The sequence below is a fragment of the Lepisma saccharinum genome, chromosome 11 (genome assembly GCF_977018435.1).
Source record: "Lepisma saccharinum chromosome 11, izLepSacc3.1, whole genome shotgun sequence".
NCBI classification, from domain to species: domain Eukaryota; kingdom Metazoa; phylum Arthropoda; class Insecta; order Zygentoma; family Lepismatidae; genus Lepisma; species Lepisma saccharinum.
The window spans coordinates 74453895-74467876 of NC_139239.1; the positions used below are offsets into that span (position 1 = coordinate 74453895).

A 13982-nucleotide genomic window follows, 5' to 3' on the forward strand; every position below is an offset into this window, starting at 1 on the left:
TGGATTCCACACTAATATCGGTCGTTTTCGATTATTTTTACATGTCATCCCTTTTACATGTCATCCCTTCCCACCCCAACCCTCTAGGAGTGCCAGGGGTGTCTTGAAGTTGAATGGCATTGGGAGGGTCACTATTCATCTTAGTGACCCCAAATGGATCCCAAAGACTTATTCTTCTTAAGGTACACAGGCACTAACTCAAAGTTGAATATAAACGTAGATCAGCAATAGGTGTGTTCTAAAATGCAGCAAACTTGTGCAACCCTACATACAGAAATATACTAGATAAGAAACAAAACAAAGTAATGTTTTTATTTGACTCTCCCGTGTATTAAAATCTAGAGAGGGATCCATCATTTTATTAATCCAATATCTCCGTTAGTACTTTCTAATAAGTGCACAACTGTCATAACCCTACTAAAACGTATTAGCAGACAAGAGAACCCTAAAAATTTTGAAATGAGCATTGGAAAAATCTATAGAAATATGTGGGGAATACATATTTGTTCTAGTAACTTACTGCATCTGTTCTTTCACCATTGGTGAAGTTGAAAGCAATTTTCATGACCTAAATCAGTGTGTCTACCAGTCATGAAAGTCAAGATAAAGTAAAGAAATCAAAAAGCAGGTCAGGAAGTCAATAAAAAGTCAAGAATTTTTGCTATTACAATGACTGACTGATTTAGTTTATTTTACTTGACTTTTCTGCCCCTTTGGCTAATTGCAAAGATAAGGATGAATGGTGGTGAGATAAGATGGATGAAGGAACAATCAATAATATATACTGACGACAACACGAGCCCCACATAAGATTACACTGGATATAAGTCCAGATGCCAGAGCCTCGCTAGTCTCACAAATGCAGTCCAGGATGCATTAATACAGGGTGACAATTAATGAACTATATGAATAAAATGGAAATTAGTGACAAATCACGTAGTACACAAACTGTATTGCACATGTAAACGGCACTACAGACATTCGGATTTAGGTTATGATATGTCTGGTGATGATGTGGGGCAGACGAACAGCAAAATTCTGCATGACCCGCTGAAGTGTAGAAACATCGATGACCTCCTGAATGGCAGTTTTCAGCTTGGCAATGTTTGTGGGGTTATTTCTGTACACCTTGTCCTTAACATAGCCCCCTTCCAGTGGCCTCTGGGTACCCCAGAGCCAGAATGCGGTCCCCAAAATACTCCTCCAGGACATTTTCACTTGCAAATGGCCGACATCAACACGTTGCGTGCGCATACGAATTCCCACCATGCCCTGTGGCCAGCCATGCAGTTTGGACGTCATCACGCGAACCGTTCAGAAATTATGATGGTTTTATTTCATATTGTTCATTAATTGTCACCCTGTAGATGCAGCAAGTCTAATTCTCTTGTTAAATTCAGCTTCACTTTTTATTTAACTGGCCCTTCAGTAGGGCTTTTTATAAATATTTATTTTTTTAATTGCTAATTTCCAACTTGACATAAGTAGAGGTTGAATAAATAAAGGTTAAGAAAAAAAAAGTCATGAAAAACTGAAGAATTTTGGATTTGTTGTTTTGATAGACACCCTATAAAAGTACCAAACTATGCAAAATAAAAATGTGAATTCTCTTTTGTGTAGGTTTGCCCACAACTTGGTTTGTGTCCAGGAGAAGCTGTTAAACTGATGAGCACCATTAATGATAAACCAGGATGTGCTTTGTGCTTATATGCTGTGGAGGAATTGGAGGATACACTGAAGGATAATAAAACAGAGGTATGATTAAATATTATTGTTACTTCCAGAATAATATTTCACAAATTGCTGTTTCTACCTAGGTACATGTGAATTAAATGCTCTGTTTATTACGCCATCCCATGAAGACACATAGGCCCCTCACACATTCTCTGCCTTTGGCATAGTGGAAGTGATGTGATCAGAATCATGCTCTGTCCACCTTGACTCTCCAGGTACCCATTAATTAGAGACTGGGTGAGTCCAATAGGTGCTTTGTACAGGCACATTGGAAATATTCCCACCTTGGGAATAACTGTAGCTTTCTTTACTTGAATTCCAATAATATGGTATTTTAATTGTTGTAAAATATTTGCTATCCAAATTATGTTAAGTATACACTGAAAATTCAGTGTTTTACTCAAAATTGAACTGTTATCTTTCTTTTATTTTAGCAAAAGTAGGACTGTAAGACCATCACACTGTGTACCACTACTACATCACTTCGTTGATATATGTTGACATGTTGACTAGGTGACTGACATACCAGTAAAATGATTATTTTACTTAATATTCACACTAGGGATGGGACAGATTAATTGGTACTTTATCGGTATCAGCCAAAATTTCATGTCTGCCCTTCTCTAATTCATACATAATTATCTCTCAGACAATGCACATGAAAAAGGATCCCACACATTGAAGCAAGTAACTGGCAAGCTACATCTTGCTGTATTTTTCTATCCAAAAGGTTCAGTTCTTTTGGTTATGTAATGTAAAATACTAGTGTGCTATTAAATTTTGAACCATGCTTCTTGTTTGAAAAAGTAAATAACTTGGTAGTCTTGGAAAAACAAAGTTCTGAATAATGTTCTCCACTATGAACATGTCTCTGTGGTTAATCTGTCAATTTCTGCAGGTACATTAGAGAGTTGGCATTTGTTTCATCACTTACCTTTAAAATCTCATTTTTATCCTGTATGTCTACAGCTGTTACTTCGGTGGCAGAGTTTCTAGACTCATGATCTTGTTACTGAATGTTGTGGGTTTGTGAAATGAGTTCTAAGATGTGTGTGTGCGCCACACCAATATTCACATATGTTGAGATCAGTAACCTGCAAGAGGTAGAAAAGTAATGTCAGTGAAGCAAAATAAAAATAGCTGCAGTAGTGCAATAATAATAATAATTTGTATTTTTATTGTAGGAAAGAATTAAAAATGCTCTTGATGCTCTGTGTGGAAAATTGCCAAAATCTCTGGTGGAAGAATGTGACGATTTTGTAGATCAGTACTCTCAACAACTAATAGAAATGCTGACTAAAGATGTTAAACCTGAAGATGTTTGCGCTTACCTGAAGCTGTGCAGTAACACATCAACAGACGAGATTCGTAAGTTCTGGCCTTTATAGATTTTTTCTTTTGTTCTTATTGTAATTAAATACCAATTGATGCTATTCCACACCAGGCTATTGCCTACTACTTTTTACCAAAAGATTCTCAATTGTTCATCACTAATGTTTTATTTTAGTTCATTGACTCTCCTCTGAAATAAATTCTACTTTTTTTTTAGTGCCTTGTTTCTTGATGTTTATTATCCATGTATTTTTGGAACATAACACAGGTCTTTATCATCAACATAAAAAGAAATATTGTTTGAAAATATGTGTCAAGTTCATATTTTAGCAACCTTTTCAAGCAAAATTTTCCAAGCACCTCTTGTTCTCACAAGCTCGTGCTTGAAAGATGTTTCCAGGACTCTCCCCTACATGTTGTTGGTTGGAAGATTTTACTGAAATTGCTCTTACCCAATGTTTCTCCCCCTTGGTTCTTTCATTGGCTTTGGTTTCAAATCAGCAACGACTCTTAACCATCAAATTTGTCCATTTTTCTGCATAAACAGAGTTCATAATTCACACCCATATCATTCTCAAAGAGTACTTTAGACCAGAGATGGCCATTTGACTTCGGCCTCGTGAGGCCCATCCTCCGAACTCCCATCTTGGCCTCTGGCCTCACACAGCCTCAGCCTCCGAACTACATCTGGGCCTGCAGCCTCACATGGCCCCAACCTCCGAACTCCAACTCTGCCTCACACGGCCTCAACCTCCAAGCTCGAGGTCAGCCTATGGCCTTAGCCTCCAACTCGGACTCCTATGCCCTCAGCCTCACAAGGCTCCTGGAGGCTGAGGCTGAGACCAGCTTTCTGGATGTTGGACATCTCTTTTCTGAACTGGCAAAAAGTTGGCCAATTTCTTCAACAGTTCATGGTAAATCCTGTGTGTGTGTGTGTGTGTGTTAGTAGAAGGGGGTAATGATGAAGGACAAAGACAATTTCACAAAGTCCGAACTTTATAATAATTCCAGATCCAATCCATTGGAAATGAGATCGGATTCTGCTATCGTGTATGGAGAGCTGTTCATTTGATATGCTTGCGAGGACCAGCCTCCATCCTCACATGGCCTCAGCCGCTGAACTCCATCTTGGCCTCCAGCCTCACATGGCCACAGCCGCCAAACTTCATCTCTGCCTCCGGCCTCACATGGCCTCAGCCTCCAACCTCCAACTTGGCCTCGGCCTCACACAACCTCAACCTCCAAGCTAAAAGTCAGCCTCCAGCCTCACATGGCCTCAGTCTCCAACCTCCAACTCTGCCTCTGGCCTCACAGGGCCTCAGCCTCCGAACTAAAACTGTGCCTCTGCCTCACTTGGCCTCAGCCTCTAAGGTCAAGGTCAGCCTCACTCAGCCTTAGCCTTGCAATGGTCCTAGAGGCCGAGGCTGGTCAGACCCTGCCATATCTGAATCCCAACAGCAACCTTGTGTAAAATATCTTCTGTGATAACAAATATATTATTCCATTTGTCACCAACCAAGACGTGGTCATAGCAATTGGTTATATCACTACAATTGAGGGAACTTTTTCAGTCATCTATTTACTATAGAACATAGTTTCTCAACCTATGGGGTGCAACCCACTACTGGGACCAGAGTTTGCATTTGGTGGGTCGCGAAGTCTGGTTCAAAAGTTTATTTACTTTGTCTTAAAAAGGTATTACATTTACATTACTAAGATATATTGTTTTATCAATTTAAATTCAACCTGTGTTGTACGTAGTCTAAACTCTACATTTTTGTTATTCACGCTCTACCAATGCTTTTTAACAACATCTCTCAATTTCAGGTTGTGCATTTAGTTAGATGTTAGACGAGAGTAAGTTAGTCTTTTAAATTACATATTTATTTTTCTAGAATGAAGTATGTGTAATTTGTTTAAGCAAGCATAAAATAGCCAGCTTCTTAAAGTACTCGATGTTAGCAAAAATACGATTATAAACTGTGTACATATCCATACAAGTAATTCTGATGGCACTCATGCTTCTGGGTCCCATGAAGTGTAATATTCTTCAAGGTGGATCCCGGACTGAAAAAGTTTGAGAACCACTGCTATTGAAGATTAGTATTTATTTATGGAAAGTTAGTGCTCTGACTGGCTTTAACATGCCCCATCCCCAAGTACCCACTGATTGGAGGCTGGTTGAGTTCCAGAACCACTCAGAAAAATTCTTACCCAGCCTTGGAATTGACAAGTGTTTAAAGTACTCATAACCAATATATTTATTGCATTATGAAAAAGCCAGTAATATTAATAATTCACAATATTTTATTGAAGAAATATTTTTAAAAATATATAATTTGTGTGCTCGTGTGCTTCTTTCATAAAATGTTACTTTTATTTCCCACAGTTAGCAATGAAATACCACCACTGCCTGTTGAGGTGATGCAGCTACCGGAAACTAGATTGATTCCTCAGACGTTCGTTCACCGTGAAGTAGAGAAGTTGAAACATTTGAAGGATTCCCCTCAGTGTGTCATCTGCGAGTTTGTGATGTCTCAGTTGGACAATTCTTTGAAGGATAATGCAACTGAAGTAAGTATTAATTTAAGATACAGTGGAAACCAAATTTTACCCAGATTTTGCATTTTCCCTTATTATGCATTATGTCACCATGGTCCCATTAATCCTCATGTTAAAAAAAAATCCCAGTTTTTTATTTTTTTGCTGCATTTTAAATTTATTCACTTTGGTCTAGAGGTCTGCAAATGTGATCCATTGCTCGCCCACGACCTGCCCGGCCTAATGGTAAGAAATACCTGCCCACTCCGCACTGCGCAGCTGTTGTCGGAAACCAACCCGACTCACCCATCTGAAGCGAAAGCTTTCTGTTATCCATCAGTGCCCAGCATGGTTCAACAGCAGGCGGGCAACCGATGATCGTCGCTGTCTACTGCACTGCGAGCAGGGGTGGACAGGGAATACAGGATCACTTATACACATTGTGAATCTGTTAATAGGCAAATATTGTTAAAACTGATAATACATTATTTGAATTATCAATGTCACAGCATGAAAAGGCTGCTCAGGAGAAATCTCGAAAACGTTAAATGTGAACAAGTGTCGAGTGACTTCCCATTTGATAGGTTTATTAATTTCAAACAACAAGGAACATAGTCCAAGACTGGTAACCATATAACCATGTTTTAATAGTTAACCACAAATCTAGGTCAGATATAATGGACACGTCAGTGGGGTTACAATTACATGAAGGACATAGGAAGCATTCTTATCCTGTTGTAAATAGTTTGGAGTGCCCATTTGAAAGCACTTTTCCATATCAGAAAATGCATTTCCTAGAAGTTGGATCGTAGTATTCCTAGACTGATTTAAGATTCAAGTTGTTATGATAGGATTCAAATTTAACAGGACAAGTCTTTACTAGGGCTGTAGCGTGGTCCTAAACCAAGTGAAATTTCAACTCTAACTTCCTGTTTATTAGAGACCAATTCAGAGTCTCTTTTATCTTGTGTTTTTAAACAAGACAGCTCAACATCCAAGCTACTTCATATTGATCTAACTACTGAACCTTCAAACCTACGAAACAAAATATTCCCCTTTTACATTTTGTAATATTATATATATATATATATATATATATATATATATATATATATAATGGATAAAAGCAAGGAGGGCCAAAAGGGCTAAGTAAAAATCAAATAAGGTAAAAGGAAACACTCACCGGACAGTAGGAAAATTCAAAATTTTCGCTAATTTATAGCATCATCGGTGTGAGAAGAAACAGAAGACGGAACCGGAAGTTGGGGTCCTGCAGAGTTGCCAGGTCCCCATTGAAGAAGAAGCGGTGCGTAGAACGAAAAAAACACTGTTTCGTCACCAGGCTCGTCGTAAACTGTGAGTGTGTAGGATGAGTTGGGAGGGAGGGCGGGAGGGTGGGTGAGGGTTGGGCATTACTGGGTGGCCTTGTTCAGGCCAGGTGGAGTGGTTGCACTCATGGCCGATATATAGGCCCTCTCCCATCTTTTGCGAACAGAGGTGTTGGCTGGTTGGGGTAGGAGGTGGATGATCGCTACCCGGAAGCAGTCGTTGAAACTGATGTTGTGGTGGTTGGTGTGGACGGCGACAGTGAAGTCCAGGTTGTGGGTGGAGGAGCGGTGGTTATTGATGCGGAGGTTGAGGCCCGTTGATGTTTCCCCCAGGTAAAAATCACCACAGATGTTGCAGGTGAGGATGTAGATAAGGTTTGAGGCATGGCAGGTCCCTTTGGGATGGAGGGTAAATTTGCCAGTGGCCGTGTGCACCTGGAGGGTGTGAGAAGTGATAAGGATGGGACAGGTCTTGCACCTGGGTCGGTTGCATTTATGGGCAGGGGGGTGTTGGATGTGTGGGGAAGGAGTGTTGTGGACCAGGATGTTTTGGAGGTTAGGGGGGCATTTGAAAACCACCCTGGGTTTGTCGGGAAATATGTTTTTGGTTTCGGGATCACTGTGGAGGATTGGGAGAAGAGAGTGCAGTGTGTGCCTGATTTTGTTGAGGTGGGGATGATATTGGGTGATGAGTGCAGGTGGGTTGGTGGCAGCAGGTTTCTTGGTGGTAGTGGTATGTGAGGCAGCTCGTGATATTTGCTTGGTGACCAGGATGGAGGGATATCCACGGTTAACCAGGGCCTGGTGTAGGCGGAGGTTATAATTCTGGCGGGAGGTGGGTGAAGTGTTCAGGCGCTGTCCCCTGAGGGCCAGAGAGAATGGAATTGCTTTTTTGGTGTGGAACGGGTGGGAGCTGGAGAAGTGTAGGTATTGCATGTGGTTGGTGGGTTTTATGTGGATGGAGGTAGTCAGGTGTCCTCCCTCGATGTGCACGTCCACATCCAGGAAGGTGATCTGGATGGGGGAGTGTGTCCAGGTGAATTTTAGGGAACGGAAGTGGTTAAGTTGGTCCAGGAAGGCTGACAAGGATGGTTCTCCATGTGTCCAGAGCATGAAGATGTCGTCGATGAAGCGGAGCCAGAGGAGGGGTTGGAGGGGTTGGGTAGCCAAAAACTCTTGCTCAAGTTGGCCCATGAAGAGGTTTGCATAGGATGGGGCCATTCTGGTACCCATGGCTGTACCTCGGATCTGTAGGAAATTTTGGTTTTCGAAGGTAAAGTTGTTACAAGTGAGGACAAGGTGGGCTAGGTGGGTCAGGAAGTTGGTGCTGGGGTTGTGAGGTTTGGGTCTGCTATTGAGATAGAATTCTATGGAGCGGAGGCCATGGGAGTGAGGTATATTGGTGTAGAGGGAAGTGACATCAATGGTGGCAAGGATGGTATTTGGAGGCAATGGCGGGAGGGTGCTGATTTTCTGAAGGAAGTGGTTGGTGTCACGGAGGTAGGAGGGCAGAGCTTTCACAAGAAGCTGGAGATGGGAGTCAACAAAGTCTGAGATTCGTTCTGTAGGTGAATTATAGCTGGACACAATGGGTCTGCCAGGGTTGCCAGGTTTGTGGATTTTGGGCAATAGATAGAAGGTGGGGGTGCGGGGATTGTCGGGTATTAACATGGCGGTGGTACGAGCTGTTAGGCCTTCAGGTGGGCCGCGGGTGTGGATGAAGTCCCGGATTTTGGTGAGGTGTTCGGCGGATAGGTCAACTGTGGTGGGTTTGTAAGTGGAGGGGTCAGCCAGCTGGCGGTTGGCTTCCGCCAGGTAGTCTTGAGAGTTCAAGACCACCGTGGTGGACCCCTTGTCAGCTGGGAGGATTTTGATGTTGTGGTTGTTGCGGAGGTCTGAGAGCTTTCTGTTGGGGGGGATTGAGGTTAGGTTGGTTGTGAAAGTTATTTAAGAATGAGCTGTCAGAGGTGGTGTAAATGACGGCAGTGATGTATCTTTCCAAGGGGTGGTTGGTGGGCCGGGGGGGTGGATCTTGGGAGGAGGGGGGGCTAAATTGAAGGAGGCTCGGGTGGGTTTCACTGGTAGTAGTTTGGAGTGAGGGATTTTTGGCCCAGAAATGTTGCCATCGGAGGCTGCGAGCAAATGTGTGTATGTCAAAAAGTAGGCGGAATTGGTTGGGGGGAGTTGTGGGGGAGAAGGTGAGGCCTTTGGATAAAACAGCTATTTCATCAATGCTCAGTTTATGGCTGGATAAATTGAGTACAGTCTGGTTGTTTTTGAGTGGGTTAGGGTCATTGGTGGTCATGGATCTGGTAGGGGTGGGTTTGTCCGTGGACTGGTTGTTTCCCAAGGTGCGATGTATGGGAGTGCAGTTTTGGTTTTCAGGGGGGGTCTGTGGTGGTGTGGGAGGAGTGGGCAATGGTAGAGGGGGGTCGGGTAATAGCGGGCATGTTGGTGTGGGACTGAAATTGGGCGGCAGTGGAAGGGGAAGGGTGCAGCCAGTCTGAAAAGCTTGACGGCAGAGATTGGAGAGTTTTTGGAGGTGTTTAGTGTTAAGATCACTGGCAATGGAATGGGCGGTGTGCCAGAAGGAGTCTATTTTGTGATGGTGGTTACCTGGGGTCAGCAACAGGATTTTGGTAAGGGATTGAATAGAAATGGACAGTTCTTGGGCGCGATTTAGCTGGGATCGGTACATGGCGTGGGTCAGTTCAATAGCGAAATTTCTCGCTAGTGGGAAAATCGTGGGTTTTATGCATGGGGGCATGGCGGAAAACGGCAGTTTGGGTGTTAGGCCTAATATCAAACATGAGTGCAGGAAGCGTGCATGGGACGTAGCTTTGGTGTAGGAAACAATAAGAGATCGCAGGCGGTTCAGTTGATAGGAGTTATACGTGAAAGGATTCATACCAAAAGTGGATAATAATGGATAAAAGCAAGGAGGGCCAAAAGGGCTAAGTAAAAATTAAATAAGGTAAAAGGAAACACTCACCGGACAGTAGGAAAATTCAAAATTTTCGCTAATTTATAGCATCATCGGTGTGAGAAGAAACAGAAGACGGAACCGGAAGTTGGGGTCCTGCAGAGTTGCCAGGTCCCCATTGAAGAAGAAGCGGTGCGTAGAACGAAAAAAACACTGTTTCGTCACCAGGCTCGTCGTAAACTGTGAGTGTGTAGGATGAGTTGGGAGGGTGGGTGAGGGTTGGGCATTACTGGGTGGCCTTGTTCAGGTCAGGTGGAGTGGTTGCACTCATGGCCGATATATAGGCCCTCTCCCATCTTTTGCGAACAGAGGTGTTGGCTGGTTGGGGTAGGAGGTGGATGATCGCTACCCGGAAGCAGTCGTTGAAACTGATGTTGTGGTGGTTGGTGTGGACGGCGACAGTGAAGTCCAGGTTGTGGGTGGAGGAGCGGTGGTTATTGATGCGGAGGTTGAGGCCCGTTGATGTTTCCCCCAGGTAAAAATCACCACAGATGTTGCAGGTGAGGATGTAGATAAGGTTTGAGGCATGGCAGGTCCCTTTGGGATGGAGGGTAAATTTGCCAGTGGCCGTGTGCACCTGGAGGGTGTGAGAAGTGATAAGGATGGGACAGGTCTTGCACCTGGGTCGGTTGCATTTATGGGCAGGGGGGTGTTGGATGTGTGGGGAAGGAGTGTTGTGGACCAGGATGTTTTGGAGGTTAGGGGGGCGTTTGAAAACCACCCTGGGTTTGTCGGGAAATATGTTTTTGGTTTCGGGATCACTGTGGAGGATTGGGAGAAGAGAGTGCAGTGTGTGCCTGATTTTGTTGAGGTGGGGATGATATTGGGTGATGAGTGCAGGTGGGTTGGTGGCAGCAGGTTTCTTGGTGGTAGTGGTATGTGAGGCAGCTCGTGATATTTGCTTGGTGACCAGGATGGAGGGATATCCACGGTTAACCAGGGCCTGGTGTAGGCGGAGGTTATAATTCTGGCGGGAGGTGGGTGAAGTGTTCAGGCGCTGTCCCCTGAGGGCCAGAGAGAATGGAATTGCTTTTTTGGTGTGGAACGGGTGGGAGCTGGAGAAGTGTAGGTATTGCATGTGGTTGGTGGGTTTTATGTGGATGGAGGTAGTCAGGTGTCCTCCCTCGATGTGCACGTCCACATCCAGGAAGGTGATCTGGTTGGGGGAGTGTGTCCAGGTGAATTTTAGGGAACGGAAGTGGTTAAGTTGGTCCAGGAAGGCTGACAAGGATGGTTCTCCATGTGTCCAGAGCATGAAGATGTCGTCGATGAAGCGGAGCCAGAGGAGGGGTTGGAGGGGTTGGGTAGCCAAAAACTCTTGCTCAAGTTGGCCCATGAAGAGGTTTGCATAGGATGGGGCCATTCTGGTACCCATGGCTGTACCTCGGATCTGTAGGAAATTTTGGTTTTCGAAGGTAAAGTTGTTACAAGTGAGGACAAGGTGGGCTAGGTGGGTCAGGAAGTTGGTGCTGGGGTTGTGAGGTTTGGGTCTGCTATTGAGATAGAATTCTATGGAGCGGAGGCCATGGGAGTGAGGTATGTTGATGTAGAGGGAAGTGACATCAATGGTGGCAAGGATGGTATTTGGAGGCAATGGCGGGAGGGTGCTGATTTTCTGAAGGAAGTGGTTGGTGTCACGGAGGTAGGAGGGCAGAGCTTTCACAAGAAGCTGGAGATGGGAGTCAACAAAGGCTGAGATTCGTTCTGTAGGTGAATTATAGCTGGACACAATGGGTCTGCCAGGGTTGCCAGGTTTGTGGATTTTGGGCAATAGATAGAAGGTGGGGGTGCGGGGATTGTCGGGTATTAACATGGCGGTGGTACGAGCTGTTAGGCCTTCAGGTGGGCCGCGGGTGTGGATGAAGTCCCGGATTTTGGTGAGGTGTTCGGCGGATAGGTCAACTGTGGTGGGTTTGTAAGTGGAGGGGTCAGCCAGCTGGCGGTTGGCTTCCGCCAGGTAGTCTTGAGAGTTCAAGACCACCGTGGTGGACCCCTTGTCAGCTGGGAGGATTTTGATGTTGTGGTTGTTGCGGAGGTCTGAGAGCTTTCTGTTGGGGGGGATTGAGGTTAGGTTGGTTGTGAAAGTTATTTAAGAATGAGCTGTCAGAGGTGGTGGAAATGACGGCAGTGATGTATCTTTCCAAGGGGTGGTTGGTGGGCCGGGGGGGTGGATCTTGGGAGGAGGGGGGGCTAAATTGAAGGAGGCTCGGGTGGGTTTCACTGGTAGTAGTTTGGAGTGAGGGATTTTTGGCCCAGAAATGTTGCCATCGGAGGCTGCGAGCAAATGTGTGTATGTCAAAAAGTAGGCGGAATTGGTTGGGGGGAGTTGTGGGGGAGAAGGTGAGGCCTTTGGATAAAACAGCTATTTCATCAATGCTCAGTTTATGGCTGGATAAATTGAGTACAGTCTGGTTGTTTTTGAGTGGGTTAGGGTCATTGGTGGTCATGGATCTGGTAGGGGTGGGTTTGTCCGTGGACTGGTTGTTTCCCAAGGTGCGATGTATGGGAGTGCAGTTTTGGTTTTCAGGGGGGGTCTGTGGTGGTGTGGGAGGAGTGGGCAATGGTAGAGGGGGGTCGGGTAATAGCGGGCATGTTGGTGTGGGACTGAAATTGGGCGGCAGTGGAAGGGGAAGGGTGCAGCCAGTCTGAAAAGCTTGACGGCAGAGATTGGAGAGTTTTTGGAGGTGTTTAGTGTTAAGATCACTGGCAATGGAATGGGCGGTGTGCCAGAAGGAGTCTATTTTGTGATGGTGGTTACCTGGGGTCAGCAACAGGATTTTGGTAAGGGATTGAATAGAAATGGACAGTTCTTGGGCGCGATTTAGCTGGGATCGGTACATGGCGTGGGTCAGTTCAATAGCGAAATTTCTCGCTAGTGGGAAAATCGTGGGTTTTATGCATGGGGGCATGGCGGAAAACGGCAGTTTGGGTGTGAGGCTTTTGGGTGTTAGGCCTAATATCAAACATGAGTGCAGGAAGCGTGCATGGGACGTAGCTTTGGTGTAGGAAACAATAAGAGATCGCAGGCGGTTCAGTTGATAGGAGTTATACGTGAAAGGATTCATACCAAAAGTGGATAATAATGGATAAAAGCAAGGAGGGCCAAAAGGGCTAAGTAAAAATTAAATAAGGTAAAAGGAAACACTCACCGGACAGTAGGAAAATTCAAAATTTTCGCTAATTTATAGCATCATCGGTGTGAGAAGAAACAGAAGACGGAACCGGAAGTTGGGGTCCTGCAGAGTTGCCAGGTCCCCATTGAAGAAGAAGCGGTGCGTAGAACGAAAAAAACACTGTTTCGTCACCAGGCTCGTCGTAAACTGTGAGTGTGTAGGATGAGTTGGGAGGGTGGGTGAGGGTTGGGCATTACTGGGTGGCCTTGTTCAGGTCAGGTGGAGTGGTTGCACTCATGGCCGATATATAGGCCCTCTCCCATCTTTTGCGAACAGAGGTGTTGGCTGGTTGGGGTAGGAGGTGGATGATCGCTACCCGGAAGCAGTCGTTGAAACTGATGTTGTGGTGGTTGGTGTGGACGGCGACAGTGAAGTCCAGGTTGTGGGTGGAGGAGCGGTGGTTATTGATGCGGAGGTTGAGGCCCGTTGATGTTTCCCCCAGGTAAAAATCACCACAGATGTTGCAGGTGAGGATGTAGATAAGGTTTGAGGCATGGCAGGTCCCTTTGGGATGGAGGGTAAATTTGCCAGTGGCCGTGTGCACCTGGAGGGTGTGAGAAGTGATAAGGATGGGACAGGTCTTGCACCTGGGTCGGTTGCATTTATGGGCAGGGGGGTGTTGGATGTGTGGGGAAGGAGTGTTGTGGACCAGGATGTTTTGGAGGTTAGGGGGGCGTTTGAAAACCACCCTGGGTTTGTCGGGAAATATGTTTTTGGTTTCGGGATCACTGTGGAGGATTGGGAGAAGAGAGTGCAGTGTGTGCCTGATTTTGTTGAGGTGGGGATGATATTGGGTGATGAGTGCAGGTGGGTTGGTGGCAGCAGGTTTCTTGGTGGTAGTGGTATGTGAGGCAGCTCGTGATATTTGCTTGGTGACCAGGATGGAGGGAT

At 45.2% G+C, this 13982-nt stretch overlaps 1 protein-coding gene across 1 annotated transcript in view; it reads left to right on the top strand.

Annotated features, from left to right (window-relative positions):
• The window catches only part of Sap-r (prosaposin), a 79775-nt gene that overhangs the window by 40695 nt on the left and 25098 nt on the right, over window positions 1-13982 (top strand). Inside the window, exons 12-14 of the mRNA XM_083131414.1 lie at window positions 1621-1755; window positions 2919-3102; window positions 5456-5640. Of these exons, the coding sequence (XP_082987540.1) occupies window positions 1621-1755; window positions 2919-3102; window positions 5456-5640 (504 nt within the window). The remainder of the gene's footprint in view (window positions 1-1620; window positions 1756-2918; window positions 3103-5455; window positions 5641-13982) is intronic.